The 26705-nt window shown below is 41.4% G+C and overlaps 2 protein-coding genes across 2 annotated transcripts in view; both read left to right on the top strand.

Annotated features, from left to right (window-relative positions):
- The window catches only part of LOC132833290 (uncharacterized), a 120843-nt gene extending 120078 nt beyond the window's left edge, over positions 1–765 (top strand). Inside the window, exon 25 of the mRNA XM_060851454.1 lies at positions 588–765. The gene's annotated coding sequence lies outside the window, so the exon portion shown is untranslated. The remainder of the gene's footprint in view (positions 1–587) is intronic.
- Positions 766–9695: 8930 nt separating this feature from the next.
- Positions 9696–26705, top strand: part of LOC132833460 (dihydropyrimidinase-related protein 1-like) — a 57371-nt gene continuing 40361 nt past the window's right edge. The window contains exon 1 of the mRNA XM_060851773.1: positions 9696–10067. Coding sequence (XP_060707756.1) covers positions 9696–10067 — 372 coding nt within the window. The remainder of the gene's footprint in view (positions 10068–26705) is intronic.

Raw genomic sequence — 26705 nt, forward strand, 5'->3', positions numbered from 1 at the left:
TTTAAATTAACTCAACAAATAGTTTTGTATTTGCAAAAACAACTTCATGATTTTTTAAGCTTTATCTCATCATGTAACCTAACCAAACATTTATGAAACTAGCCGTATACTTTACATAGACTTAGAATTTAGTTGCTCTGAAAGACAAGTTAATTTAGTTTGTGTTATGAAGCCCATAAAAGGTGTTGAGCTTGATATATGCAGAAATTCATGGTTGGATGTGAAGTTATTGCATGTTATACTGTTGTTATTACATCACATTTACTTTTTGTTCTGAAAATCTTTACAGATATGAAGCTTAAAAGATTGCCATTATTGTCTGAAGATCTAAATGTGCACTGCTATATTTGTCAAATTGAATTATCTGGTAAATCTGCTGTCTCTGCTGAATGAACTCTACTTCACTTACATTCGGTGCTAAATCCCAACAAAACCATAGCCTTGTATCTTTGCCTTTAGTTTATTACCATGTAAATCTGTTTAATTTTTATACTACCACCCCCTTATTTCTTGTTTGTGCTCCTGGCCAAGTTGAGTATCTTTACACTTGGCCTTTTATATCCTTGTGCACTTTTCATCTTTTTAAGGACAAAGGAAAGTGCTGACTTAGTCACATGACTTCGGTGACAAATCTACATCAATGTTCTTCACAGAAATGTACTACAATGCTACCGTCCTGCTGCAAACAGATGAAAAACAACACTCAAAGCTCAACATAAAATTTCCTTATTTACGCATTCTAAAACAAAACATGTATAAAAATTTGGCGTCTCTTTTTGCATATTACATCATCTAACCCATTTATGCTGATGATCAATGCCTTGGACAATAACAAACAGAAGGACCTCTGTTGTATAAATGAAACTCCTACCCCGACATGTATGCTGTATGCAACAAACCTGTATGTGTGCGGAAAGTGCAGAATCAGTGTACTGTGCAGTTCTCCTGGTGGCATGTGTGCATGTTTTGGTTACCAGCCCTTTAATTTTAAAAGGAGATTTATTAAGCACAGTTGTCACGAAGCAAATTTGTTTAACATTTCACTTCTTTTGAAGTGTGTCTCAGGATCCAATTCAGGAGGCAATAGTGCTTACTCCCTGTTTGTTCTTTATTTGTATATTATATGTACAGTAGAAGACAACTTGTTTGCACTCTTCATTGTCTATTGCACCTGAACAAACAACAAGTATTTTAATTTTTTTTTTAAAAAGACAACTTTGAGGTATTTTACAAAAATGAAAGTTTTCTTCCTAAAGTTGTTCTTGCAAGAAAATCCCTTACAAAACAATTGATAATTTGTCATTAAAAAGGAGTAATTTATTGGTTGGTGCTGTAGTGTCAGTTCTGGTATTTGGTTCAAAGGAAACCTCTGCAGTAATGACAGCTCTTCCTGAAAATTCCTAAAAGAACTACTTAATAAGTTTATAAATTCTCAGATACCCACAGTAAAATATTAGACTTTGGAATTTAATGATATTCAATATCATCCCAAATTCCTTAGTTTTTTTAGGTTCCTATGATGGCAATTGCAAACTGTATTACATTATTAACAGAAATATATTGGTTGTACAAAATGTTACAAAACTAACATATTTCCCATTGAACCACATAAGTGAAACATGATGAATGTCAATGCAAAATTTATACTCTGTCCTATTTAATCAGTAATGAAATAGATGGAAACAATTTAATTTAATAACATATTTTGCCAGTAAGGTTGAGCTTTTACTGACTGGCAAAGAATTTGGATAATCCAAAATCAGTAATTTTTTTTTGCATGCAACATAGTGATTCTGCTCAAATGAGGAAATGGATGAAATGCGGTGTTCCATTTGCAATTGCTTTTCTCCAAACCCTTATAATGTTTGTTAATAGAAAACTTCAGTGCATGATTTGTTGATCGTACTGTGGCCTTGTGACAAACAGCAAATCTAAACTTTAATCCATTTAGATAAAACCAGCGGATGTGGAACAATCTCCACACCATTACCTTTTTCATTTCCAGTATGGCAAAAAAGATATGTATATAATATGTATGTATATGTGTATATACACACACACATATTTATATATAAATATGGGAATGTACATGTGTGTGTATATATATTGTACACAACACAACAGATTTTCTTTTTGTTTCAACGTGTTATAAATCCTTCAGTGCCTTATAGAGGCAGAGAAGAATTAAAATTGTAATACTAGGTTTCTGCACAAGCCATGTTTGAATTTTGTCTGTCCAAGCCAAATACTTACAAGGCTGTATTATTGTTTCTTAATAAGACTTGGTCTTGAGAATTTTCCTTAGTGCACAAGGGCCTTGCAAAACAAATGGAATAGAGTTTAGATGTGTTTTATTAAGATAGAAGCATAAGAAAAATGTCGGCAGATTTCTAATGTACAGAATACTGAATTAATGTATTGTAGTCACCGCTGTTTCTTAAATGGTTGTACATCACACATTTATAAATTGTTTATTAAATAACACTAAAGATTACTTAAAATCCTGTTGATTTACTTGTTAATAAAATTGTAAGGTTATTTTTGTAAGCTAGTAACATGTAAATGATTTCTATACATTTGTATATTGTATAATGTATGCATTTTGTATTAAAATAAACATATAAAGTTCTTCTGGAAACTCATTATTTTTCTGATTTAGTATTGGAAATAAAGATTGTATTTCTTTCTAGTGCCTCCAAAACTCCTAAGGAAATGGAAGTTAACACAGCTGTTTTTAAATAAAGAAGTAAAATATATGTACATAGGTGTGACGAAATTTAGCCTTTCCTGAGGAGTCAAAGCCTCAGTTCGACGCAACTGCAATGTTTTCAGATAATCTTAATCAAGTAATATTGCTGTTTGCATGTGTATAGAACACTATTTGGTACCATGAGGTCTATTACATTCAAAAGCTGAAAAGGTGATGAACATTATAAATGTCACAATCACCTGGGATCAGCATTGAGGTGTATAGGTGTAACATAGAAAATTAACTTGTACCTGAACTGTTCTTTAGTAGATCTGTATTGGATGCTAACATTCACACCAAATGCGGTTTAAAAAAATGAGTTACATGGCAGAATGATTGAATGATAGCCATAAAATAGAAAACTATTATTGACAATCAAATTGACAAGAATCGTCCATTAGGGAATCATGCTGGAACTACATTAACAGAAATTATTTGGTCTCGGAAGTCAAAGACCTGATGTGAAAATTTGCCAATGATACAAAATTGGCCATTGTGGCTAATACTGAAAGGCATAACATTTGAATAAATGAGAATTAAATGAAGTGTAAAATGATAGGCAAAATAATATGAAAACCCATTCCTTAGGAGATAAGACTTGAAATGATGTAAAAGAGTGTGAGAATCAGAACATAGGTGAATAAAAGAGAACCAAAGGTTGGTAAGGCTGAAGTAGTGCTAAGTACAGGAGTTTATTTCTAAAGAAGTAGAATATAACAGTAGTTTGACAGTGCAATGTTGCCACTTGCAGAAGGGTTGACAGCCAGACCACACTAATTTAAAATAATTGCCATTAAATGCCTGCAGTCAAGACATCTACCCCCTTAAGGAATGTGGCATGACCTCCAAAGTTGCCAGTCAATCACAGCTATTACAGTAGTGCCACCAGCAGTAATGGTCACTGTTGGTATTATAGTAGGTTCAGACCAGTAAAGATGGAGGAGGCTCCAAAGTGAGCCAACATCAGGGGTGCAGGTCAGTCACGAGGGCAGGGGGATGGGGTTTATTGTTATGGGGGGGGGGGGGAGATCTTGTTGCCAGGATGGGTTCTCTGTGAACTACAGCATGCTTAATGATAGGGACCTCCCCAGGTCACCATAAAAGTGGCCAGGATACACTAGGAATCAGCCCTGATACCTGTCCAAATTTTAGCTACCAAACCACTTCAACCATAGGGAATCGGTCTCATTTCCACTACAGCATAAGTACAAAAATATTCATCCAGCTTTAGTAATCAGAATGGAGTAAAGTGTTTATTCTGGTTGAGATATGAAGATTCCAGTCATTCAACAAGCAATTACCTTGTTGGGAGAAATAAGGATCTTTTCAGATGAATGAAGTATGGCATTTATAATGGCTGTCCTAATCTCCTTATTTCTTGTAGTACACTTATGACACATTCCAAATAAAGATTTAGCAAACTACTTAAGTGTCCTTTTGATCCTCCAATTTATTTTGTATGGTTGCCATACAGTTACAAAATTAGGGTGTATTTGATATTTTTCCAATTACTTTGGGTGGTCAGTGGACAGTGAAAGCTTTTTTCCTTGGATGGTGAAGGCTGACATGAGGGGTCATAGCTTTATATTAAGGGGTGATAGATTTAGAAGAGCTATCAGGGGTAGTTTCATACTCAGAGTGGTAGAGGCATGGAACGGCCTGCTGCAACAATAGTAGTCTCATTGATGTTAAGAGATTTAAATGGGCATTGGACATACATATGGATAATAATGGAACGGTGTAGATTAGATGGGCATCAGATTAATTTTACAGGTCAGCACAACATTGAGGAGTGAAGAGCGCTGTAACATTCTATGTTCTATGTACTTTTATGGTGTCATGTTTTGAAAAACAAACATCACGACTCAAGACAGCTAAGCGTAATAATAACTATAATGAGAGTAATTTACACAACACCAACATGTTAAGAACCATGCATTTCCCTCTCACAAAGTGAAGAATGTGAAATACTGTACTAACTAATGTAATAATGCTGTGTCAGCCCAGCGCCAGGGACCCAGTTGACTATCTGTGTGGAGTTTGCGCATTCTCCCTGTGTCTGCGTCGGTTTTCTCCAGGTGCTCCAGTTTTTTCCCACAGTCCAAAGATGGGCAGGTTAGGTGGATTAGCCATGCTCAATTGCCAATAGTATCCAGGGATTTGCAGGTTTGGTGGATTAGGCATGGTAAATGAAGGGTTACGGGGTGTGGGTGGGGATGGGGGGATTAAGGCTGTGTGTGATGTTCTTCAGCGAGTCAGTGTGGACCTTTGGGGCCGAAAGGCCTGTTTCCACACTACAGGGACCCTATTCTATTCTAACTTGGTGACTGGGAACATATCAGCTCTCAAATAGTTACATCAAATACTTGTTGTTAAGCAGAACTGCCATTTCCAATAGAATCTTAATAAGAATAAATACATTTGCTCGCCTACGTATTCTCAAAATAGAAAGGACTGAATCATCAAGGATTCATAGTTTAGGTTTAGTTATTATGGTTATGAAACAAAACAATTTTTTTTAAGAACTAAGGTGGTTTGATGTAATCTAACATTGGATGACAGAAATTTTTTTCCAGTTACACTATGATTGTAGTTATTCCAACTGTGTTAAAGTGATCCCTGGCTCAGCTCGATTGGGTAAACATAATGGCAATCATAATTTCATCAAACTGGCTGTGCAGACCATGTTGGGTTAAGCATTAAATAGTTGATGACCTTGTTCATTTGGTGTTCTAAATCTTTGAGGAAATATTCTGAATTAACGTCACAGTCTGTTTTTTGTTTTGTGTCACTTAAAGGATCTGTTCTAACTATGGATTTTGACAACATTTTGTTTGTGGGAGTTTTGTTATTTGTTTATGGAATGTGGGTATAGCTGGCTAGGCCAGTATTTATTGCTCACCTGTAATTCCCCTTGAGAAGGTAGTTATGAGTTGCCTTCTTGAACTGCTGCAATCATGGAGATATAGTTACATCCAGTATTTTAATCCAGAGACAACGATTGAACAGTGACGTAGTTTGAAGTGGTGCTGGGTAACACTACTTTTCATCATTTATATAAATGATTTGGATGTGAACATAGGAATTATAGTTAATATGTTTACAGATGACACCAAAATTGGAAGTGTATTGAACAGCGAAGAAGGTTACCTCCGAGTACAATGGGATCTAGATCAAATGGGCCGATGGGCTGAAGAGTGGCAGACAGAGTTTAAATAGATGTGAGGTGCTGCATTTTGGAAAAGCAAATCAGAGCAGTACTTACACATTTAATGGTAAGGTCCTGGTGAGTGTTGCTGAACAAAGAAATCTTGGAGTGCAGGTTCATAGTTCCTTGAAAGGAGAGTTGCAGGTAGATAGGATAGTGAAGAAGGCATTTGGTATGCATTCCTTTATTGGTCAGAGCATTGAATATAGGAGTTGGGAGGCCGTGTTGTGGCTGTACAGGACATTAGTTAGGCCATTTTTGGCATATTGTGTGCAATTCTGGTCTCTTTCCTATTGGAAGGATGTTGTGAAACTTGAAAGGGTTCAGAAAAGATTATCAAGAATGTTGCCAGGGTTGGAGGATTTGAGCTATAGGGAGAGGTTGTATAGGCTGTTTTCCCTGGAGTGTCAGAGGCTAAGGGGTGACCTTATAGAGGTTTATAAAATCATAAGTGCGTGGATAGGATAAATAGACAAGATCTTTTCCCTGGGGTGGGAGAGTGCAGAACCAGAGGGTATAGGTTTAGGGTGAGAGGGAAAAGATATAAAAGAAACCTAAGGGGCAACTTTTTCACACAGAGGGTGGTACGTGTATGGAATGAGTTGCCAGAGGAAGTGGTGGAGAATGGTACAATTACAGCATTCAAAAGACATCTGGATGGGTATATGAATACAAAAGGTTTAGAGGAATATGGGCCAAGTGCTGGCAACTGGGACTAGATTAGGTTAGGATATCTGGTCAGCATGGACAAGTTGGACTGAAGGGCTATGTTTCCATGCTCTACATCTCCATGACTCCAAGTCAGGATGATATGTGGCTTGCAGAGAAACTTGCAGGTGGTGATGTTGCCATCTGCTGCTCTTGTCCTTCTCGTTGGTATAGATTGCAGATTTGGAAAGTGCTATTGAGGAAATCTTGGTGACATGCCACAGCACATCTTGTGGGTGGCACGGTGGCATTGTGGGTGGCACGGTGGCACAGTGGTTAGCACTGCTGCCTCACAGCGCCAGAGACCCGGGTTCAATTCCCGACTCAGGCGACTGACTGTGTGGAGTTTGCACGTTCTCCCCGTGTCTGCGTGGGTTTCCTCCGGGTGCTCCGGTTTCCTCCCACAGTCCAAGATGTGCGGGTCAGGTGAATTGGCCAAGCTAAATTGCCCGTAGTGTTAGGTAAAGGATAAATGTAGGGGTATGGGTGGGTTGCGCTTCGGCGGGTCGGTGTGGACTTGTTGGGCCGAAGGGCCTGTTTCCACACTGTAAGTCTAATCTAATCTTGTTAATTGTACACATCACTGCCACCTGCCACTGTGCCTTGATCTACTTGTATATCTCCCTAAATACTTTACCCTATGTAGTCTTCCATTTATTAACCCTCCACCATTTTTATAAAGAAGACATCCAATTTTTACAATGTTCACTTATCATTTATGTGATTGGACTAAATTAAGGAGTTTTATTTTGGATGATTTTAACCAACTAAACTCTGAGTGCTCTGTAACGAAGTAACCAATCAATGTAAGATACTTGTATGAATTAATTATCTTAGGTGTTGTTTAATGTTAAGGATACATAGCTTTTGACAGTATATGTCAACCACACTATATCACCTGTGCCACTTTGTACTGTGTGAAGCAAACATCAAGTTCACTTATAATGTGGATTATAAAACAATTACCTTTGTTGTCATGAGGTGAAGAAAATATCTTCATAAAGGTATGGAATAATATGGGGGAAAAGGTGGGTGAATTGAATTGACGTGCACATCAGCCATGATCTGATCGGAGAATAGACTTGGACTACAAAATAGACCCTGCTCATTTTAAAATAGGAGCAGTAGGCCATTCAGCATCTTGAGTCTGCTCCATTATTTGAGACGCTCATTGATAATTTACTTCAATGCTAGTATCCTGCACGATCCCCTTTCTCTTAATGTCATGTGATTCCAAAACGCTATTGACCACTGGTCATTGCATATTATCAGTAACTGAGCTTCCACAGTCCACCAGTGAAAATTCCAAAGATTCTTCACCTCAGAGTGAAGGAAGTCCATGTCTTCTCCGTCCCAAATGGTGGAGAGATATATTTTGAGACTGTGGTTACTAGTTCACACAGCTAGGGGAACATCCCTTCCGCCTGCAACCTGTACATTCCCTTAAGAATTTCACAGAATCCCGACAGCGTGGAAGCAGGACATTGCGTCTACACTGACCCTCCAAAGAGGGTCCCACCCAGACCCACTCTATCCCCGTAATACTGCATTTCCCATGACTAACCCAACCAACTTGTACATCCCTGGACACTATGGCCAATTTAGCATGGCCAATCCACCAAACCTGCACATCTTTGGACTGTGGGAGGAAAACCTTGCAGACACCAGAAGAATGTGCAAACTCCACACATCCAGTCACCTGAGGCTGGGCTTGAACCCAGGTGCCTGGCACTGACAGGCAGCAGTGGTAACCACTGGGGCTGCCACATTGTGTAAACTTCAATAAGATCACCTCTCATTCTTTGAAATATGAGGCAATATTGGCTTAGTCTCCTTAGAGGACAGTCCATCCATGTCACCAGTAAGTCTGATGACACTCTACAAGCCACTCTAGTGCAACTATGTCTTTTTGTAAATAAGAGTTGGGGGAAAGCAAATCTGGACAGAATACAGCAGGCAGTCTCACAAAGATTTCAAATGAAGCAATATATAGTCATACAGTACAGAAACAGACCCTTCACTCCAACCAGTCCATGCTGACCATAATCCCAAACTAAACTAGTCCCACCTGCCTGTTCTTGCCCATATCCCTCCAAACCTTTCCTATTGGCGTGCTCATTGCAACTGTACCTACATTCACCACTTCCTCGGGAAGCTCATTTTACACGCAAACCACCCTCTGTGTAAAATAGAATCCTCTTGCGATGAGGGCGAACAAACCAATGCCCTCCAAATTGTACCTGAATTGTTCGCTGTCTGCGTGTTATGAACACGGTCACTCAGATCCTTGTGCACCTTCACTCGAAATTCAGTAATTGTCGATATCATTTGAATGTTTGCTGATCCGGCTGGAACTAGATGGTCCGAGTTTACATGGATGGGTTATTTGACTTTTTTGGAAGAATATTAGATGTCTCAGTAATAGTTTTTCTTTGTAAAGGCAGTAATGGGCTATGCTGTGCAGGAGGGACGTAAAAGCTCATTGCATATTCCGGAGAGGTCAGGTCAAACACAACAAAATAGCAACACGAGAGCTTGGTTCAGGGAGCGGCCTGACTCCCTGAAGCCAATTGATATCAGGAGGTGCTGAATGGACAGCTCACAGTGAACTGAGCGGCTCGGCCTCACAAACACTGATCGATCGTTTCAAGACCGAAGCCGCCCCTCACCCTCCCGGCTCCCACTCAACAGCAGATTCATTCCAAGGCCCCTCCTTGAAGGGAAGGCGGGTGGAGTGGTGGCGGGGTGGGGGAGAGACAGAGTTAGCTGAACCAACGACGACACTTTCTCTCTCATTGATTCAGACGCTATTACTTCCGTGTCAGGGAAGCTTTGGATGGATTAGCCTGTCGCCCAGAGGATTCATTAGGTGGTCAGATCCTGGCTGGGGGTCCGCTGGTTTGCTAGTGGTGTGTGAGTGTGTGTATAAGAGAGTGTGACAGACTGTGGTGTTTTGAGTGAGATTAAGTGCTATCATTGTACCCCCTCCCCTTTTCACCCTCTCTCCTCTCCTCGGAAACTGGAGCCAGCATGGCTGAGGGGAAAAGACATTGGAACAAGGAAGATGACCTGCCAGTGTACCTGGCCAGACCGGGCACCACGGCTCAAACACCCCGCCAGAAGTACGGGGGGATGTTCTGCACCGTGGAAGGTGCCTACGAAAGGAAGACAATAGATTTCGACGCCTACAGCGTGGGGCGCAGGAGCTGCAAGGCGTCTCGGAGCTCCAGCAGACAGGACCTGCTGTCGCCGGAGTCAGACGGACTGAGTGAAACCGCTAGCGATGTCAGTGAGGTCTCCGGCTCGGTCATCAGCTCTCCCGGCGAGAGGGAGGAGAGAGCCCCGCTGGAGATCAAACCTGCGACCGGCAAGGAGCTGCTCCAGGACTGGGAGCAGGGCAAGGTACACAGGCAACCTCCATCATCACCATTCACATCCACCCCTCCAACCAATACATAAACACACACACCTCCCTATACACACACACACGTTAACTTATATTGTTCACCGAGCCATGCATAAAATCCCCATTTCTAATCCTGTTCATCAATCGCTGGAACAGTCATTGTTTCAAAATTGTGTTTCAAAGTGATGTTATCAACGCTAGGATACAAACCAGTGAGGGGGAAGAGATCTGATTTCTGCTTGAATGTGCCTTCCTGTCCCATAGACGGATTCTTTTGTTCTGGGGATTTCATTGCACTGGCGCCTCTCCTTCAGGGAAAACGGCGGATTACACCGGAGGGAGTGGGGCCAAGCTGCAATAGTTTCCAATCACCCACAAACCGTATCAAGAGCAGGTATTAGCCCAGAACAGCTTCCATTTTTTTTTCCAGCTGCCCACCCCTTTCCTCGCTGGCTCCACGGGAGCTATTGTCTGCTTGCAACGTGACAGTCTCCAAACCCCAGTCCTTTCTCTCGCGTTTCTTAAGACCAAAATGCTTCCCAAATACACGAGGGGTTTTTGGTTAAGCTTGGTTTCAGCAGATGAGGGTGGGCGAAGAGTTTCTCTTACACCGCCCCTTGACTTTGTTCTTCACACTCCCACATCTCTCTTCACCTGCACCGAGCAACGTTATCAAACAAAGAGGCTGGCCATAAGTTCGACTTTATTCACACACACAATGATGAATGAAACCCGGGACTTACCGTTGTTGGGACGTCAGTAATTTTAGAGTAATACCGTGGCCATTTATGCTCTCTTGAACGGGCACATGACCGCGTGATCTGAAGCGGTAGCTTACATTGTACAGCGTGGATCTAGGGAGAAGTTACAGAAACCTTGGGTGGGAGAGGAAAAGATCTACCGAGATGTACTTTTCCGCTACTTGAGGGGGCGGGGGTGAGTGGGGGGAAACAATGCTTCAATACCTTGCTGAGATGACCCATTGAAGCAAACTGAGATCACGGCAACTTTAGAATGGCGTCAGTGGGCACAACGATTCCTTGCAGAATCTCTTGAAATCTTCAGCAGTCTACACTGCCAACCCCCACCCACCAGACAGCAACACATGGGCACCACTGAAGCTTGTGGCAATGGCTCTTTCCAAAAAATGGGATAGCTTCCTTTCGACTTTCAATGCGATTACCCTTGTGCAGTGAACACCCCCCCCCCCCTCCACTAACACACATAAACCCTGAGGAGGTCTCCACTGAACAGAATCCTGACAAGAGCAAGCCTGAAGGAATGTTGTACTGAGGAACTGGTTCCCCCATGGGCAAGGCACAAGGGGGAGGGGGGGGGGGGCGGTGGGACACTCCGCCTTGTCTACACGTGTACAGCGCCAATAACACTCAGCACTGGTCCCCCCCCCCCCCCACTCCTCCAAGGTTGCACAGTGTTGTACCATCTGCAAAGAGGCACTGCAGCAAAATTCAACCGAGGCTTCTTGGACAGCTCCTGTCGAACACACCAGCAGCACCCCCCCCCCCCCTCCCCACTCCAACACAAATGGGCAAGACCACCACCCAGAAAGCCCACCCTCCCCCCGGTCACAGACTTGGAAACCGAGTGTTGTTCCTTGCTGGGGCACCCCTCCCTGACAGTGCCGCGGGTCAGAGGCTCTAGAACCTGAACCTGAGCAGTAAACGAGGGCTCTGCCTGCAACATCAGGAGAGCCAGCGTGAGCACTATTCTCGCGCCCTGCCTGCAACGCCCACACTGCCGTGAATATATTAAATATTTAAATAAAAGCAGAGTCCTGCCTTGGCTCTTACAAAGTGCTTCCTGAGGTTAAGAGCGCTATCCTCTCAGCCTCTAGGAGGAGCTCTCTCAGTCACCTCCCTCTGGGTGGCTGCAGGCTGACACCTTCTCTAGTCTCACATCCCAAAAAAAAACACACATTCACAAATAAATATTCTTTTGTTTTTTGCAAAAGAAGCGAGCGTTAGTGTGACGATTGCACAGTTTAACAGCTGGGGTGGGTGGGGGAAAAAAACACGCTGCCGTTTCTCCTCTGCTCTCACAATAAAACACAGGCAAACATGACCAGCCAGGACGGCCAGGATGTGCACCGTGTAACGGTAAGCTCTTTATTTCTGAAAACAACGTCCCAGTCTGTCTCGTGTGATTGTGTGTATGTGTGTGTATGTGTGTCCTGTGCCGGTCTTGTAGAAAGAAGGTAGAGAGAGAGAGAGAGAGTTTGCCTGCATTAACTCATCCCCAGCAAGAAGGAGCATTATGATGGCGCTGACTCCCAGTTTAAAACCATAAACTCCGATTATTTCACACATCTCATCATGCTGAGGATTCCAGTCGCATTGATAATCACCCCCCTCCCCCTTTTCCTCCGTGATTTTATTTTTTTTTGTTTGGTCTAAATCCTAATCAGTAAATGGAAAGCTTCAATCAACCCGCCCAGAGATTTCCGATCGATAATCATACCAATCGATACACGACCCATCACTGAAATGTTTCGCTAAATCTTCGAAGTTCCGATTTAATCGTTTGATGTAAATCAGAGAATAAAGACTCAGTTTGTAAATGGGGCACCCATTCTGCAATCCTGGCCGCTGGAAAGCCAATTCATGATTGTGGGGGAACCAAAGGATTTCTTGATAAAGGGAGGGGCGAGTAGGTTCGACTGAGACAAAAAAAAGTCTTCAAAGCAATAAACGCCATCATTGAAATACAGCTTGCGGGTCAAACCTATCAGATTTCACGAAAGGAATTAACTTGGATATTTCCATTGTGTTAGACTACTTTATATTGATATTTGTAGCGTTTTTCGACCAAGTAACCTTGCTCCTGGTAATTAAGAGATAATATTTAGGCAGGGCCGCCTATATCATAAGGCTGCAGAGCTACCGGGTGGAGAATTCCCTTTCAGCCTGCCTCAGTATCTGGATGTGTGTGCTAGGTCCACAGCCTTTCATATCGGGTGACTGCAATCAGATCTAGTTCCAACTCAAAGTCTCCTTCCAACTGATAGTACAATTTGGCTATTGTGCACGGCCAAGCAGTGAGAATCAGTCATTACAATTCATTCTTGGGGACCGTTGTAATCACCATCTGAATATATACATCTCATGCACCATCAAGAACGAAGTTTTGAATTTGTGGCACGGAAATTGGCAGAATAAGTGGCTTAATCTATTGAAGGCTTCGCCTGGGCGACGCCCTTCTCCATCAGACTGATGTCACAGGGTTTTTTTGTGCTGCATCATAAGGGCACATTTTCAGTCATTTCAAAAGGCTAGAAATCAAATTCAGAAATTATAATATCGTACAGAAAACTGGAAGATAGAAAAAATCATTTTCTTCCCTGATTTGACATTATTTCAGTATTCTAATATGTTCTATTATGAATATTTAACATCAACATTCAAATATATATTGATCAAGCAGTTTTAATGTACTGCCCTGCATCAAGATGCTTAATAAGGGTGTTCAGCATATTGAGCCCCTCAAGCTTATTATACCTTCCAGTGCTATTCTGTGACCTTGTTTCTCCACTCTCACCTTTGCCCTATGGCTCTTAATATTGTGGATGAACAAAAAAAAACGATTAATCAGACTTAAAAAATGTTTAAACACTGTTTGAGGAAAGGACCTTTTGCATGTAGAAATGTTTCTGAATTTTCTGAAAGGTCTGGCTCTGAGTTTTACTCAATACCCCCTAGTCTTAAGCTCCATAACTACAAGTTCCAAGTGCAGAAGTCTTCTAGTCTTCCATTTTGTCTGTGCTGGTTCTCTGAATGAGTTTCTTACCTTGTCACACACACAGACACACACTCTGTAACTCCATACATTCTTCTGTTTCTAATTACCATCTCATATCCCTTTGAATGTCTCAATTAAACTTGCCTTCACCATGTTCTCAGGCAGTGCATTCCAGTGCATCGCTTGGTAAGTGAAAATTTTCCCACATGCTACTTTTGCTTCCTTTATGAATTATTTTATGTTTGTGCCCTCTTATTCACAAATTTTTCATGAGTGGAAATATTTTCTCTGTATTACACTGTCCAGATCTCTAACCATATTGAAAACGTTAAATAGATCTCCACTGAATCTTCTCTCTACAAGAAGAATAGTTCCAACATCTCCAATCTATAGTTCCAACACCTCCAATCTATCTTCATAACTGAAATTCCTCATATTTGAAACCATTTTTGTAAATCTCTTCTGCTGTCTCTCCAATGCCCTCACATCCCTCCTAAAGTCTGACACCCAGAACTGAACACAATACTCTAGCTGAGGCTGAACTAGTGTCTTAAATAAATTCAATGTAATATTCTTGCTCATGCAATCAATGCCCCATTGAAAGTAATTTCTCTCCCGCAGTTCACTAATATCTTGAAAACTTTGATCAAATCACTTTAACTCTCTAAATTACAAGGAGTTTGAGTAACCGTTAAGTCGAGCTTGTTTGTTTGAATCATAGGATTCCTACAGTGTGGAAACAGGCTCCTCAGCCCAACAAGTCCACACCGACCCTCCGAACAGTAACCCACCCAGATCCATTCCCCCACTATTCTACTTACCCCTGACTAATGCACCTAACCTGCACATCCCTGAACACTATGGGCAATTTAGCATGGCCAATTCACCTAACTTGCACATCTTTGGATTGTGGAAGGAAACCGGACCACCTGGAGGAAACCCAGCAGACATGGGGAGAATGTTCAAACTCCGCACAGACAGTCGTCCAAGGCAGGAATCAAACCCAGATCCCTAGTGCTGTGAGGCAACACTGCTAACCACTGAGCCACCATGTCGCACCCCCTCAAAAGCTTTTTGAGGAAGCTTTTAAAACAGCAAAAATAGAGTGAGAAGTTTGATAAAGGGAGAAAATTTGATAACAAATTCCAGAATGTTTGAGTAACATAGTTGAATGGTCCCCTATCAATAGTGGAGCATCAAGAAAGGGGTTACAGAATAGTCCAAAGCTGCAGAACAGATGTGGGACTAATGGTGGCTTCACATTAAGATTGAAGAGAGGCCTGTATGATTTGGGAACAAAGACATAGTCTGATATCTGAGTGAGACTTAATTTGAGATGGTTGTGGCTTTTCAGGTTCTTGATAAATTTGAGTTTTTTTTAAGGTGAAGCTTGGTAGGCCAATGTGTGCTGTGTGGTGGAAAGGTGTGGGTAATAATGCACTGTGTGAGGACTTCAGCAAAATGGTAAGTGAGATGTAGGTAGTTATGGGTCATATTGCGAAGTGAAATCTCATAAGAGACTAACAAGCATGATGAATGCCGCTTAAGCAACAGTTAGTTAGAAAGGCTGAAAATGTGGCATATCTGGCAAAAGTTAAACAGAATGGTTTTTCTTCCCAATTTTGAGCTTCAAAAAGTATTAGCTCATTCATAATTTAATGAAGGAAACCACTGGACAGCTGATCCAAAATTAAGTTTACTGTTGATGAACAACACATTAACTTTCGGCAGCATACACTTCACAAACACATTAATGTTGTCAGACAGTTCCCTATAGATGAGAAAAATGGACCAATATTGGAACCTTGGTGTACATGAAATATAACTATAGGGAAAATGAGAAAATTCAATGAAAGGAGATATACTAACTATATTGGGACAGTTGGGAATAGTATCATTTGGTTTTGGGACCATGGTGTAATCAAAGCTTAAAGGATACAAAAAGCTTATGGAGGGAAGAAGGGGTAACACACCATAATTGGTGTTATGCAGGTTACAGTTGGTTATTTTGAAAATGGCTGACCTGATGCTGTAGGTGCGCTTGAAAGCACAACAAAAGAACTGAGATAGAGAATGGTGGGAGAGATGGCTAATTGGGTAGAGTTGTAAGGCAATGTCAATATTTCTGAGCAATCCGTTCATAGGTATTATTATATACCTCTGGAACAAGTGGGACTTAAACCCAGGTAACTCAGAAATAGAGAAATTACCACTGCACCACAATCCAAAAACCACCCTGTGTCAAATACAGATGATATTTCAGGGCAAAAATCACTTCACTCCAGATGGGATTTGAACCCACAAATGCTGGCTTAGGAGGCCAGTGCTTTATCAGGCCACTGGGGCCAAATAGTCAAAGTGCTTAGAGAAAATCTATTGGAAATGTAATCAAATTGATAAATTGCACATAACCAAACTACAACTGATTGACTAAATAACTCAGCTCGTCTCCCTGATCTCATGGTTGCTAGCGTTATTAATAGCTGCTTTTGTTTGGAATTTTCCCATCTACCTACAGACAATTCCATCAACATTCCAACATTTGCTTGCCTGCCTGCCCTATTTATCTACCATTTCTTCTCTACATCTATATATATTCTTCTTTATGATCCTCATGTGTTCCCACCACCTAGCTCAGTGCTCTCTCTTTTAAAATTCCCCACTTGAATCTTTTCAGTCTGTCTTCTGCCCTGTTTATAGAATTGATTTCTCCACATAGTTTCTTGAATTATGTCCTTGATAGCTGTGACTACAGTGTGTTAACTTGTTTTGTTCTCCTGCATCTCTCCAAATCTTTAAAATGCAGTATCACCACACATCTCTTCTCCACTATGGAATGGTAGTGCAGTTTAATGGATTAACAAAGGCTCCCAAAGGAATATGGATGCTGGGTCAATTGAAATTTTTAGAATTGAGATGGATAGATATTTGATTAGGTTATCGATGATCAGTTACAATTTAATTAAATGTTGAAAGAGGCTCCCGGGTCAGAATGACCTATTCCGATTTCTATATTCTAAGTATAATGGCTTCTTAGCTCCTCACATTAACTTCTGGAATATGCTAAGTATGCAGACTTGACCCTCTACCCTTTCCCAATTACACAGTATTCTCTAATGACATCATTTGAAGGTGCAAGATCAGTTTCTACATTTGTCTTATAGCCATCATTTTTATCTGAAGAGGTCATATTTGGCTTGAAACTCCTTTCCCTCCATCCCAAATGCATGCAACATAAAATCTTCAAATCTTCAAATCCCTTTAATCTGTGTGTGTATGCGTGTTTGTGTGTTCTCTTAAATCTTTGCTTCTCTGTCACTATTAAACAGCTAATCACTGAACTCTGCTTCTGTTGCTGACCACATGCTGGTCGACATGGTAAATGGCACTGTTCTTTACCTTCCAAAGACCTTCTAAGTCTTCAAGAGAAAATACCACGGATTCTAGATGTCTGAGATAAAAAAAACCCAGGAAATGCTTGAAATTCGTCAGCAGGTCTGGCAGCATCTGTAGAGAGTCAAGATTAGAGTGGTGCTGGAAAAGCGAAACAGGAAAATTGGCGTTTCGGGCAAAAGCCCTTCACGAGGAATAATGATTCCTCGTGAAGGGCTTTTGCCCAAATCGTCAATGTTTCTGCTCCTCAGCTGCTGCCTGACCTGCTGTGCTTTTCCAGCACCACTCTAATCTTGACTGTAACCTCCAGCATCTGCAGTACCCACATCCGCACCTGTGGAGAGAGCAACAGAGTTAATAACTCAGATCAGTAGTTCTTCCGGAGACTGAGAATATTTAGAGATGTGACATAAATAAAACAGTGAACAGAGGGTTTTGGAAAGAACAAGCATTCTGTAGCGGTTGAGACAGGAGAGATTAAGTATCAAAAAGGATGGCTTAACAAGGCAAACACTGATGGTATGGGACATGTAAAGAAACAAATGATGGGTCTGGAGAAAGGGTAAATGGGAAAGCAGAATCATCATCAATTGTTACTGTCCAAATACAAAAACACAAAGAACAGACAAGAGAAAATGGAGGCAAAGAATATTGTATGAAATTGTTGAACTCAATGTTAAGCCTGAAAAGTTGTGAAAAACCTTGCTGAAAGATGATGTGTTGGTCCTTGAGTTTTCAATGAACTTCAGTAGAACAGTGCAGGATTTGTAAAAAAAAATCTTATTCAGAAAAAAAACAAACAGTACACTCCAAAACATTTTGAATTAAACATCACAAAACTTACAAAAAAATTCAACTTGCACAATTGTATGATCTTTAAATTTCGCAAATACATCTCACATCAGGTATGCAGCCCAAGAACAACATGTTTCAAATTACAAATAGTATACAATCGTTATAGAGTTCTCCATTCAACATATTTCGTTCTAAGGTGCCTCATCATATTTTCAGTACTATTTAATTTCAACATACATTCTTTGAAGTACGCAGTGTTTGGACTAGGCCAGAACATTCAAACATTTTTCGGTAAGTGTACAGTGAAAATTACCCGGAGTAATTTTGCTAGGTTGACTATCAGGTTTTAAAACAGACAAACATTTATTCACAAAATTACACGGTGAAACACAAAGAACGGAATAAAGAACCCCTACAGAGCTCAGTCTGTCCAAACTAGGTTAAAAAATCACACAACACCAGGTTAGAGTGCAACAGGTTTATTGGGAAACACTAGCTTTCAGAGCACTACTCCTTCATCAGGTGGTTGTGACTAGACTTAATTATGCTGTTCTGAATAAACACAACAGTCCCAACAAGCAAACCCCCTTGAAAACACAGTAAAAATTGAACAAATGCTTACTGGTTGACATTGGAAGAGCAGAGGACTGAGAGAGCCTGTTTCCACACAGCTGAGCTCCTAACTAGTTTTGGACTGAACTGCTCACCTAGAGAGCTGACCATTCTCCTTTCATTACACAGGTCACTTCTAAACCCTGACCACTTTGGCCTGAAGTCTCATCTGTTTACATATAAACAAAAAGGTCTCTAAATGCCCTTTAATCTCTGTACCAAACCAGACTGATCAGAGCTGGGAGAGTTTTATGACCCCTCTGAAAAAATCAAGGACACAGTATCCTTGAGAAAAGGAACAGCTTTTAGAAAAAAAGGACAAGCTTTGTGACATCACCACCCCTCCCCATCACCTAAAAATGAACCATCAATATCAAAAGATGGTTTCATTTTTAAAACCCTTCAAAAACCTGGTTCATAGTCTAAACAGACAGATACATTACATTAAGTGCAAACATGCACAACCACATGCAAATTCAGGCCATGGCACACCGGCCACTGAACGCCCCTGTATGTCATTCAAGTCTCGATAACGTGTCGACAATCACATTTTTGTGACCTGCCACATGCCCAATTGTCAAATTGAAATTCTGCAACAACAAGTTCCATCTAAACAGTGGCATTTTTGTCCTTAAGTTTTTCACAAATGTCGATGAGTCGTGATCAGTATATGTGGTTGCCTCAGATGCATTGCTGGTAATATAAACACTGAAATGTTGTAATGTCGACATCAAGTTTAAAGTCTCTTTCTCCACCATTGAATATTTCTGTCGATGAACGTTCAAATTCTTGGAAGAGAACCCGATGGGTCTTTCTATTCCCTCATCCTCCTCCTCCTTCAGGAACACCGCACTGACACCCACATCACTGGCATCGATAACCATCTTAAAATGCTTCGTGTAATCTGGTGTGGCTAATACTGGGGCAGTGGTTAACACAGTCTTCAGGCTGTCAAATGCCTTTTGACAATGCGCTGTCCACTGAAACTCCTTGTCCTTTTTTAACAATTCGGTGAGTGGAGCAGCCATGCTGCTAAAGTTCATCACAAACTTTCGGTAAAATCCACTCAACCCCAGGAACTGTACTACAGCTTTTTTCTTTGACGGTGTGGGGAATTCCCCAATTACTTTCATTTTCACATCCTGTCAGGCCATTTGTCTGTGTTTAATAACATGCCATAGCAAAGTGACTTGGGCTGAAGCAAATTCACTTTTAGCTAGGTTTACCACCGAGCCTGCCTTCTGAAGTCGATCAAACAAGTTTGATAAATGCTGTAAATGTTCCTTCCATGAGTGACTAAAAGTCACCTGGTCATCAATGTACACCACACAGGTGGGTAATCCGGCAATGACCTTATTAGTCAGTCTCTGAAATTTGGCTGCAGTATTTTTCATACTGAATGGCATGGCTTTGAACTGATATAGTCCATTTGGCATTATGAAAGCAGAAATTGCCTTTGCTGTCTCTGACAGAGGCATTTGCCAGTAGACTCTGAGCAAATTCAACTTAGAAATGTAATTTGCTTGTCCCACTTTTTCAACAAAGAGCTCCAACCATGTGATTGGATAAGTATCAGTATTTGTAACATCGTTGACTTTGCGATAGTCCGCACATAACCATTGGGTACCGTCTGGCTTTGGCACCATCATTATGTGTGAGTTCCAGTCACTGTAACTCACTTCAATTATGCCACCTTGGAGCATCTCCTTCTGAACCTGTGCCAACACTTAGAGGATTATGCCTGTAAGGATGTTGCTTAATCGGAACAGCATCGTCTATCTCTATATCATGCATAATTAGGTTAGTACTTCCCAGTTTAATTTTGCATATCTCCCCATGTGATAGTAATAACCCTTTCAGGTCATTTTGATTTTCTTGTGGAAGGTAACTCAATAATTTATCCCAATTTTTGACAACTTCCTCATTGTCCAATTTGATTTGAGGAATGTCCAATTCAGAATCCTCTGAACTTGGTTCTTCCTTCTGTGCTGTAATCATCAACAACTTCTCCTCTTGCTTTCCTTTCCTGTGAAAATACTTTTTGAACATATTCACATGACACACTCTGTGAGGTTTCTTCCTGTCTGGAGTCCTTATCAAATAGTTCACCTACTCAATATCCTCTCAATTTGCTCAGGTCCACCAAACCTTGCTTTTAAAGGCTCGCCTGTTACTGGAAGTAACACCAATACCTTATCCCCAATTGCAAAATTGTGAATTTGTGATTTCCTATCCGCTTTCTGTTTCATTGTATGGTGTGAGACTTTTAAATGCTGTCGAGCCAACTCTCCAGCTCTATTTAATCGTTCTCTAAAATTTGACTCCTAGTCCAAAAGGGTGGTCTCTGAATTCTGACTTATTCATTTCTCCTTAATCAGTTTTAACAGCTCTCTTATTTCATGCCAAAAAATTAACTCAAATGGACTGAATTTGGTTGATTCATTTGGTACATATCTGATCGCAAAACGTACAAATGGAACTCTCTTATCCCAATCATCTGGATAATCCTGACCATAAGCCCTCAACATTGCCTTTAGAGTTTGATGCCATCTCTCTGGCGCTCCCTGTGATTCTGGATGGTACGTAGTAGATTTGAATTCCTTTATTCCCACGTTATCCATAACCTCCTTGCATAGTTTGGATGTGAGTTTGATCCTTGATCTGAGTGGATCTCTATTGGTAGTCCATATGTGTAAAAAATGTAAGTAATTCTTCTGCAACCCTTTTTGCTGCAATATTGTGTACTGGGATTGTCTCTGTAAATCTATTCGGCACATCCATTATTGTTAATAAATATTTATTCCCACTTTTTGTTTGAGGTAGGGGACCTACACAATCAATCAAGACTCTTGTGAAAGGTTCCTCAAATGCTGGAATAGATATTAAAGGTGCAGGTTTTATTAAAGCCTGTGGTTTTCCGATTAGCTGACATGTATGACACGTCTGGCAAAATTCAACTACAGAAATGGTTAGCACTGCTGCCTCACAGCGCCAGAGACCCAGCTTCAATTCCCGCCTCAGGCAACTGTTTGTGTGGAGTTTGCACATTCTCCCCATGTCTGCGTGGGTTTCCTCCAGGTGCTCTGGTTTCCTCCCACAGTCCAAAAATGTGCAGGTTAGGTGAATTGGCCATGCTAAATTGCCTGTAGTGTTAGGTGAAGGGGTAAATGTAGGGGAATGGGTCTGGGTGGGTTGCTGTTCGGAGGGTCGGTGTGGACTTGTTGGGCCGAAGGGCCTGTTTCCACACTGTAAGTAATCTAATCTAATCTTTGTGTGGTCCAGGCCAGTAAAAATGTTTTTGTATTTTAGCCTGTGTTTTCCTCACCCCGAAATGACCTCCAAGTGTAGCTCATGTGCCACTTGCAGGACCTCCTTGCTATATCCTACTGGCAAAAAAAAAATGAATCTCTGCCCATTTTTCATATGTTTGAATGTGTGATTGTCTCCATTTCCTCATTAAGACATCATTTGTTAAGTAATAACACACAGGGATGCATTCACTCTCCTGCTCTGAAGATGCCTTTTGATACAACTATTTAAGTTCTCATCTTTTTGCTGTAATTCGACCAACTTAGCAGAGCTAAAGATACTTCATGTTTACCTATTTGTTCCTGTTCTGTCCCACTTATCTGGTCAAAAAAGATCTCAGATAAAGCTATGTCAGTTTCCTTATCTGTGCCTTTTGATCTCTCCTGGTTTAACTTGTGACTCTGTGATCATGTGATTACACAATCTGGGGAAATTTCCTGGATAAACATCCTTCATTTCTTCAGTTGCCTGCATCTCCACTGGCTTTTCAACTAGAGTAGGCAACACACCTACTGGTGAATCAGCTATATCATTTGCAAGGACAAATTGTATTCTTGGAGCTGAGAATTTGTCCAATACGCTACCACAAATTCTCCACTCTTCTCTTTTCTGGCAATAGTCCCTGAGAAGTGCATACCTCCTCATCCTTCAGCATTACAGACTGAGAGGATCCTGTATCCCTTAATATTGTAACCTCTTTACCTGCTACTCCTGGCCAATGTCAATAAACTTTACCCTTGCATGTATATTTTTTAAGCAGATCTGGTAATTTCTCCTTAATCAACCTCTGATCATCTTGTACACTCTGAGGCAGTTGTCTAACTTCCCTTGTGCTTTTTGTTACTAGTCCAACAAAACATGCAGGCTCGTCTGGTTTTCCTACATCTGGCTTTCTCCTAGCCCACCAACACTGTGATTTCATGTGGCCCACTTTATTACAATGAAAACACCGGAGTTTTTTAACTTCTTTGTCCCCCTCCAGCGTTTCTTTTTTGCCCTGTGGTGAGTTATCCTTATGATCTTCACTGAGATCTACCTTTCCCTTTCCACATGAGGATTTCTCTTTTACCCCAAATTCTATTCCTCAGGGACTGAAATTGATCCTGGAAGCCAAATCAAGTTTTCTGGACCAGCTCATAATCATCAGTCGCTTTAGCTGCTAACCTTGCTGTTTCAACACTCTGCTCTTCCACATGAGTTCACACTGCTTCCTCGCTGAGGTTACCTTCAGCCTTTTAAGCTGACTTTCCTTTTTAAGTGTCAGTTTCTGAAGTTCAAATGATCTCTCTTTTCCTCTCTGTTCTGCTGCTCTCTCTTTTCCTCTCTGTTCTGCTGCTCTCTCTTTTTCTCTCTGTTCTGCTTCTCTCTTTGTTCCTCTCTTCTACTTTTAATCGTAACTCAAACGGTTTCATTTCTGCTGCCCTTTCCTTTTCTCTCACCTCTAACTCAAACTGCTTCATTTGCAATTGAATTCTTGCCATCTCTATAGATTCTAATGGTTTCTCCGGCAAGTTTAAATACTGAGCTACTGATGTAATTATCTCTCCTTTCCTCTTGGAAGCAGGCAGTTCCAGTTCCAGCTTCTCTGCTAATTCCTGCAGCTTGGTCTTATTCACTTTTTGCAAAACTTCCAATTTCACCAACTCCACTTCCAGAAAACTTTTGGTGAATGAAAAACTCATTCCTGTCGCAAGCTTTGTCTACCCAACCAAGCCAACACCTGAAATAAAGACACTAGCACCTACCACTTGCTGTTTAAAATCCCACAAAGAGCCCCCAATCTGTTATGGACTAGGCCAGACCATTCAAAACATTCTTAAGCAGGCAGTCCAGACCATAACTTTGCAATTTGTTTCAGCAAGTGTACAGTGAAAATTACCGGGAGTAAGTTAGCTAGGTTGTCTACTAGGTTTTAAAACAGACTAAAATTTATTCACAAAATTACACAATGAAGCACAAAGAACAGAATCAAGAACCTCTACAGAACTCAGTCTATCCAAACTAAACTTAATTATGCTGTTCCAAATATACACAACAGTCCCAATAAGCAAACCCCCTTAAAAAAACAGTAAAAATGGAACAAGTGCTTACTGGTTGAAGTTAGAAGGACAGAAGGAGCGAGACCACCTATTTCTACACAGCGGCACTCCTAACTAGTTCTGGACTGAACTGTCCAGTTAGAGAGCTGACCACTCCCCTTTCGTTATACAGGTCACTTCTAAAACATGACCACTTTGGCCTGAAGTCTCATCTGTTTACATATTAACAAAAAGGCCTCTCAATACCCTTTAATCTCTTTACTAAATCCGTCTAATCAGAGCCAGGAGAGTTTTATGATGCCACTGAAAAACATCAAGGACACAATACCCTTGAGAAAAAGAACAGCTTTGAGAAAAAAAAGGACCAGCTTTGTGACAGCAGCCTACGGATTATTACAATTTACAGCACCAAATGTATGATGACTGAATGCATTTAAATGGAACCTTTTTCCCCAATGAGTCTCTGTGGTGGTTGTCCCAAGCTTTAAAGCATCTCTCAGCATGGAGGCCCTCGACCTTGGAATGTGCCAGCCTGCCACATTCAGTTGAGGACCAACTCCTTGCACAAGAAAACTAGCACACCTCAGCCAGGTTATAGAGCTTCTTTTACTAAGGTGATGGTCTATCTAGGCACAGTGATTGTTTGTCTCAGTACGCACCCCATATACGTAGAGTCCTGCATCATGGAGCTACCAGGGATGAAGCTGAACAAAATCCATTCCAGACCTTCTCTCCGAAGCCACATTCCACAAGGTGGGGGACAACAATCTCTTTCCCTCTAGAATCACTTCAAGGGAAATGTTCAGAAGGGGTGAGACTTTGCGTATGTAGGAAGCATCTGATAGAATGGTCCTTCTCAATACCAGCTAAGATACGTCATGGTGCTTGTTTGTACATTTTGGTAATAAGGCATTCTAACAACTGATGTTGACAATTGAATGGATCTACTATTTCTTTTGGATGATGTTATGCACTAATAGACTTCCTAATAGACATGTGGTCAAAGGTGCTTTTCTATATAAAGGTCTTCACTAGGGTCAGGTAGTATGACACGTTCCAACTGCTCAGAATGTCACATGGCAATGTGTCTAGTCCCATCCCTGATAACACAGAAAGCTGTCTGATCAAATCTAGAGTCAGACAGGACTGCCCTCCCTTGTATTGCTCATGCACTGCGGATAATTTTTTGCTGAGTTCCATCAGGAAGGATGCAATTACAAAAGGGAGGATTATCCCAGTTAGTGGAAGCATTCAGCTCAGAGTCACCTTGTACATGGACAACATTACTATTTTCTACTCTGATCCACTGGTGGTACGTTGACTGTTCAGCATCTGCGATTAGCTCAAACTGGCTTTGGGAGCCAAGGTAAACTGAGGCAAGGGTTAGGCCATATTGTTTGACTAATCTCTTGTCCTTTCACTGTCATGTCATATTACCCAAAGGGGCAGCAGATTTGGTTCTGAGGGATCATGGTGTGCACTATAAGTGGAAAGAATGAATAGTCAAGATCCAATAAAAACTGAGCATTGGAAAATTATACTCCTGATCCATTGTGGGTAAGAACTGAGCCATCAGGAGCAAGGAACTCTTGGTGCTGCTATTATATGGCCCATCTGGCTCATTCCACATACCTTTGTGATCTCCTGAACCATCTTCTGCTTTATATAGAGGTCAAAAATGAAACCTTTTCACATGAACACAATATAGAGACTTCCACATACAAAGGGGAAAACATTCCCAACATTCCCGCTTAGACAGACAGGAGGCTGAAAGAACACAGCAAGTCAACAGCATCAAGAGTTGGAGAAGTCAACACTTTGGGTGTAACATTTCTTCAGCACTGGGGGTGGGTGTGAGCAGAGCTGCGTATAAAGGGAGGCTGGGGGAGGGGGGGTGGTGCGAGATGGCGGGGTGGTGATGTAAAGATAGGTGAACACAGGTAGAGGGTGCGACCTGATTGGTCGATGGGAGGAATGAATCTGATTGGTAACTGGAAGGAAGGTTCACAGCTTGTAGCTCGATCAGAGAAATGGAAGGGAGGGGGAGGAGCTGGGAGTCAGGGGATCCCTTCCCAGCGCCTCCCCCTCCCTTTCATTTCTCTGATCAACCCTTCCTTCCAGCTACCAACAGGATTCATTCTTCCCATTGACCAACTAGGTCGTATCCTGTACTTGTGTCCACCTATCCCCACCTCACCACCCTGCACTGCACCACCCACCCCCTTCATTTGCAGCATCCTTATCCCCCCCTCCATTCCTGAACAAGAACTACACCCACAACGTTGACTTCTCCACCTCCTGATGCTGCCTGACCCGCTGTGTTCCTCCAGCCTCCTGCCTGTCTACCTTGGATTCCAACGTCTGCAGTTTTTATTTTGTTTCTGACTGTCATCCCACTAGCCACCTTTCTGAGCAGCTGTAATAAGCTGGAGTGACAGTATGAGAACACCAAGTGGAACTGTGCAGGAATGTAGAAACAAGGGTAGGCCATTCAGCCCATCGAGCCTTCTCCATCATTTAATATGATAACAGTTGCTCTAGCAACTGGAGTTAAAATTCTTACCCTTCAGATTCCTTGTTCAGCACCATAATCCATCTCCCTTAATTCTTCATTCCTCTGACCGCAGTTACTTGCACATCCCTTGCTTCATTCTCCTCTCTATCAGTGGCCATACCTTCAGATGCTTACATGCTTCACCAGCTCTAAAGATTTCTCCTGTCCTTTAAGAT

This window comes from Hemiscyllium ocellatum, chromosome 36 (assembly GCF_020745735.1).
Source record: "Hemiscyllium ocellatum isolate sHemOce1 chromosome 36, sHemOce1.pat.X.cur, whole genome shotgun sequence".
Lineage (NCBI taxonomy): Eukaryota > Metazoa > Chordata > Chondrichthyes > Orectolobiformes > Hemiscylliidae > Hemiscyllium > Hemiscyllium ocellatum.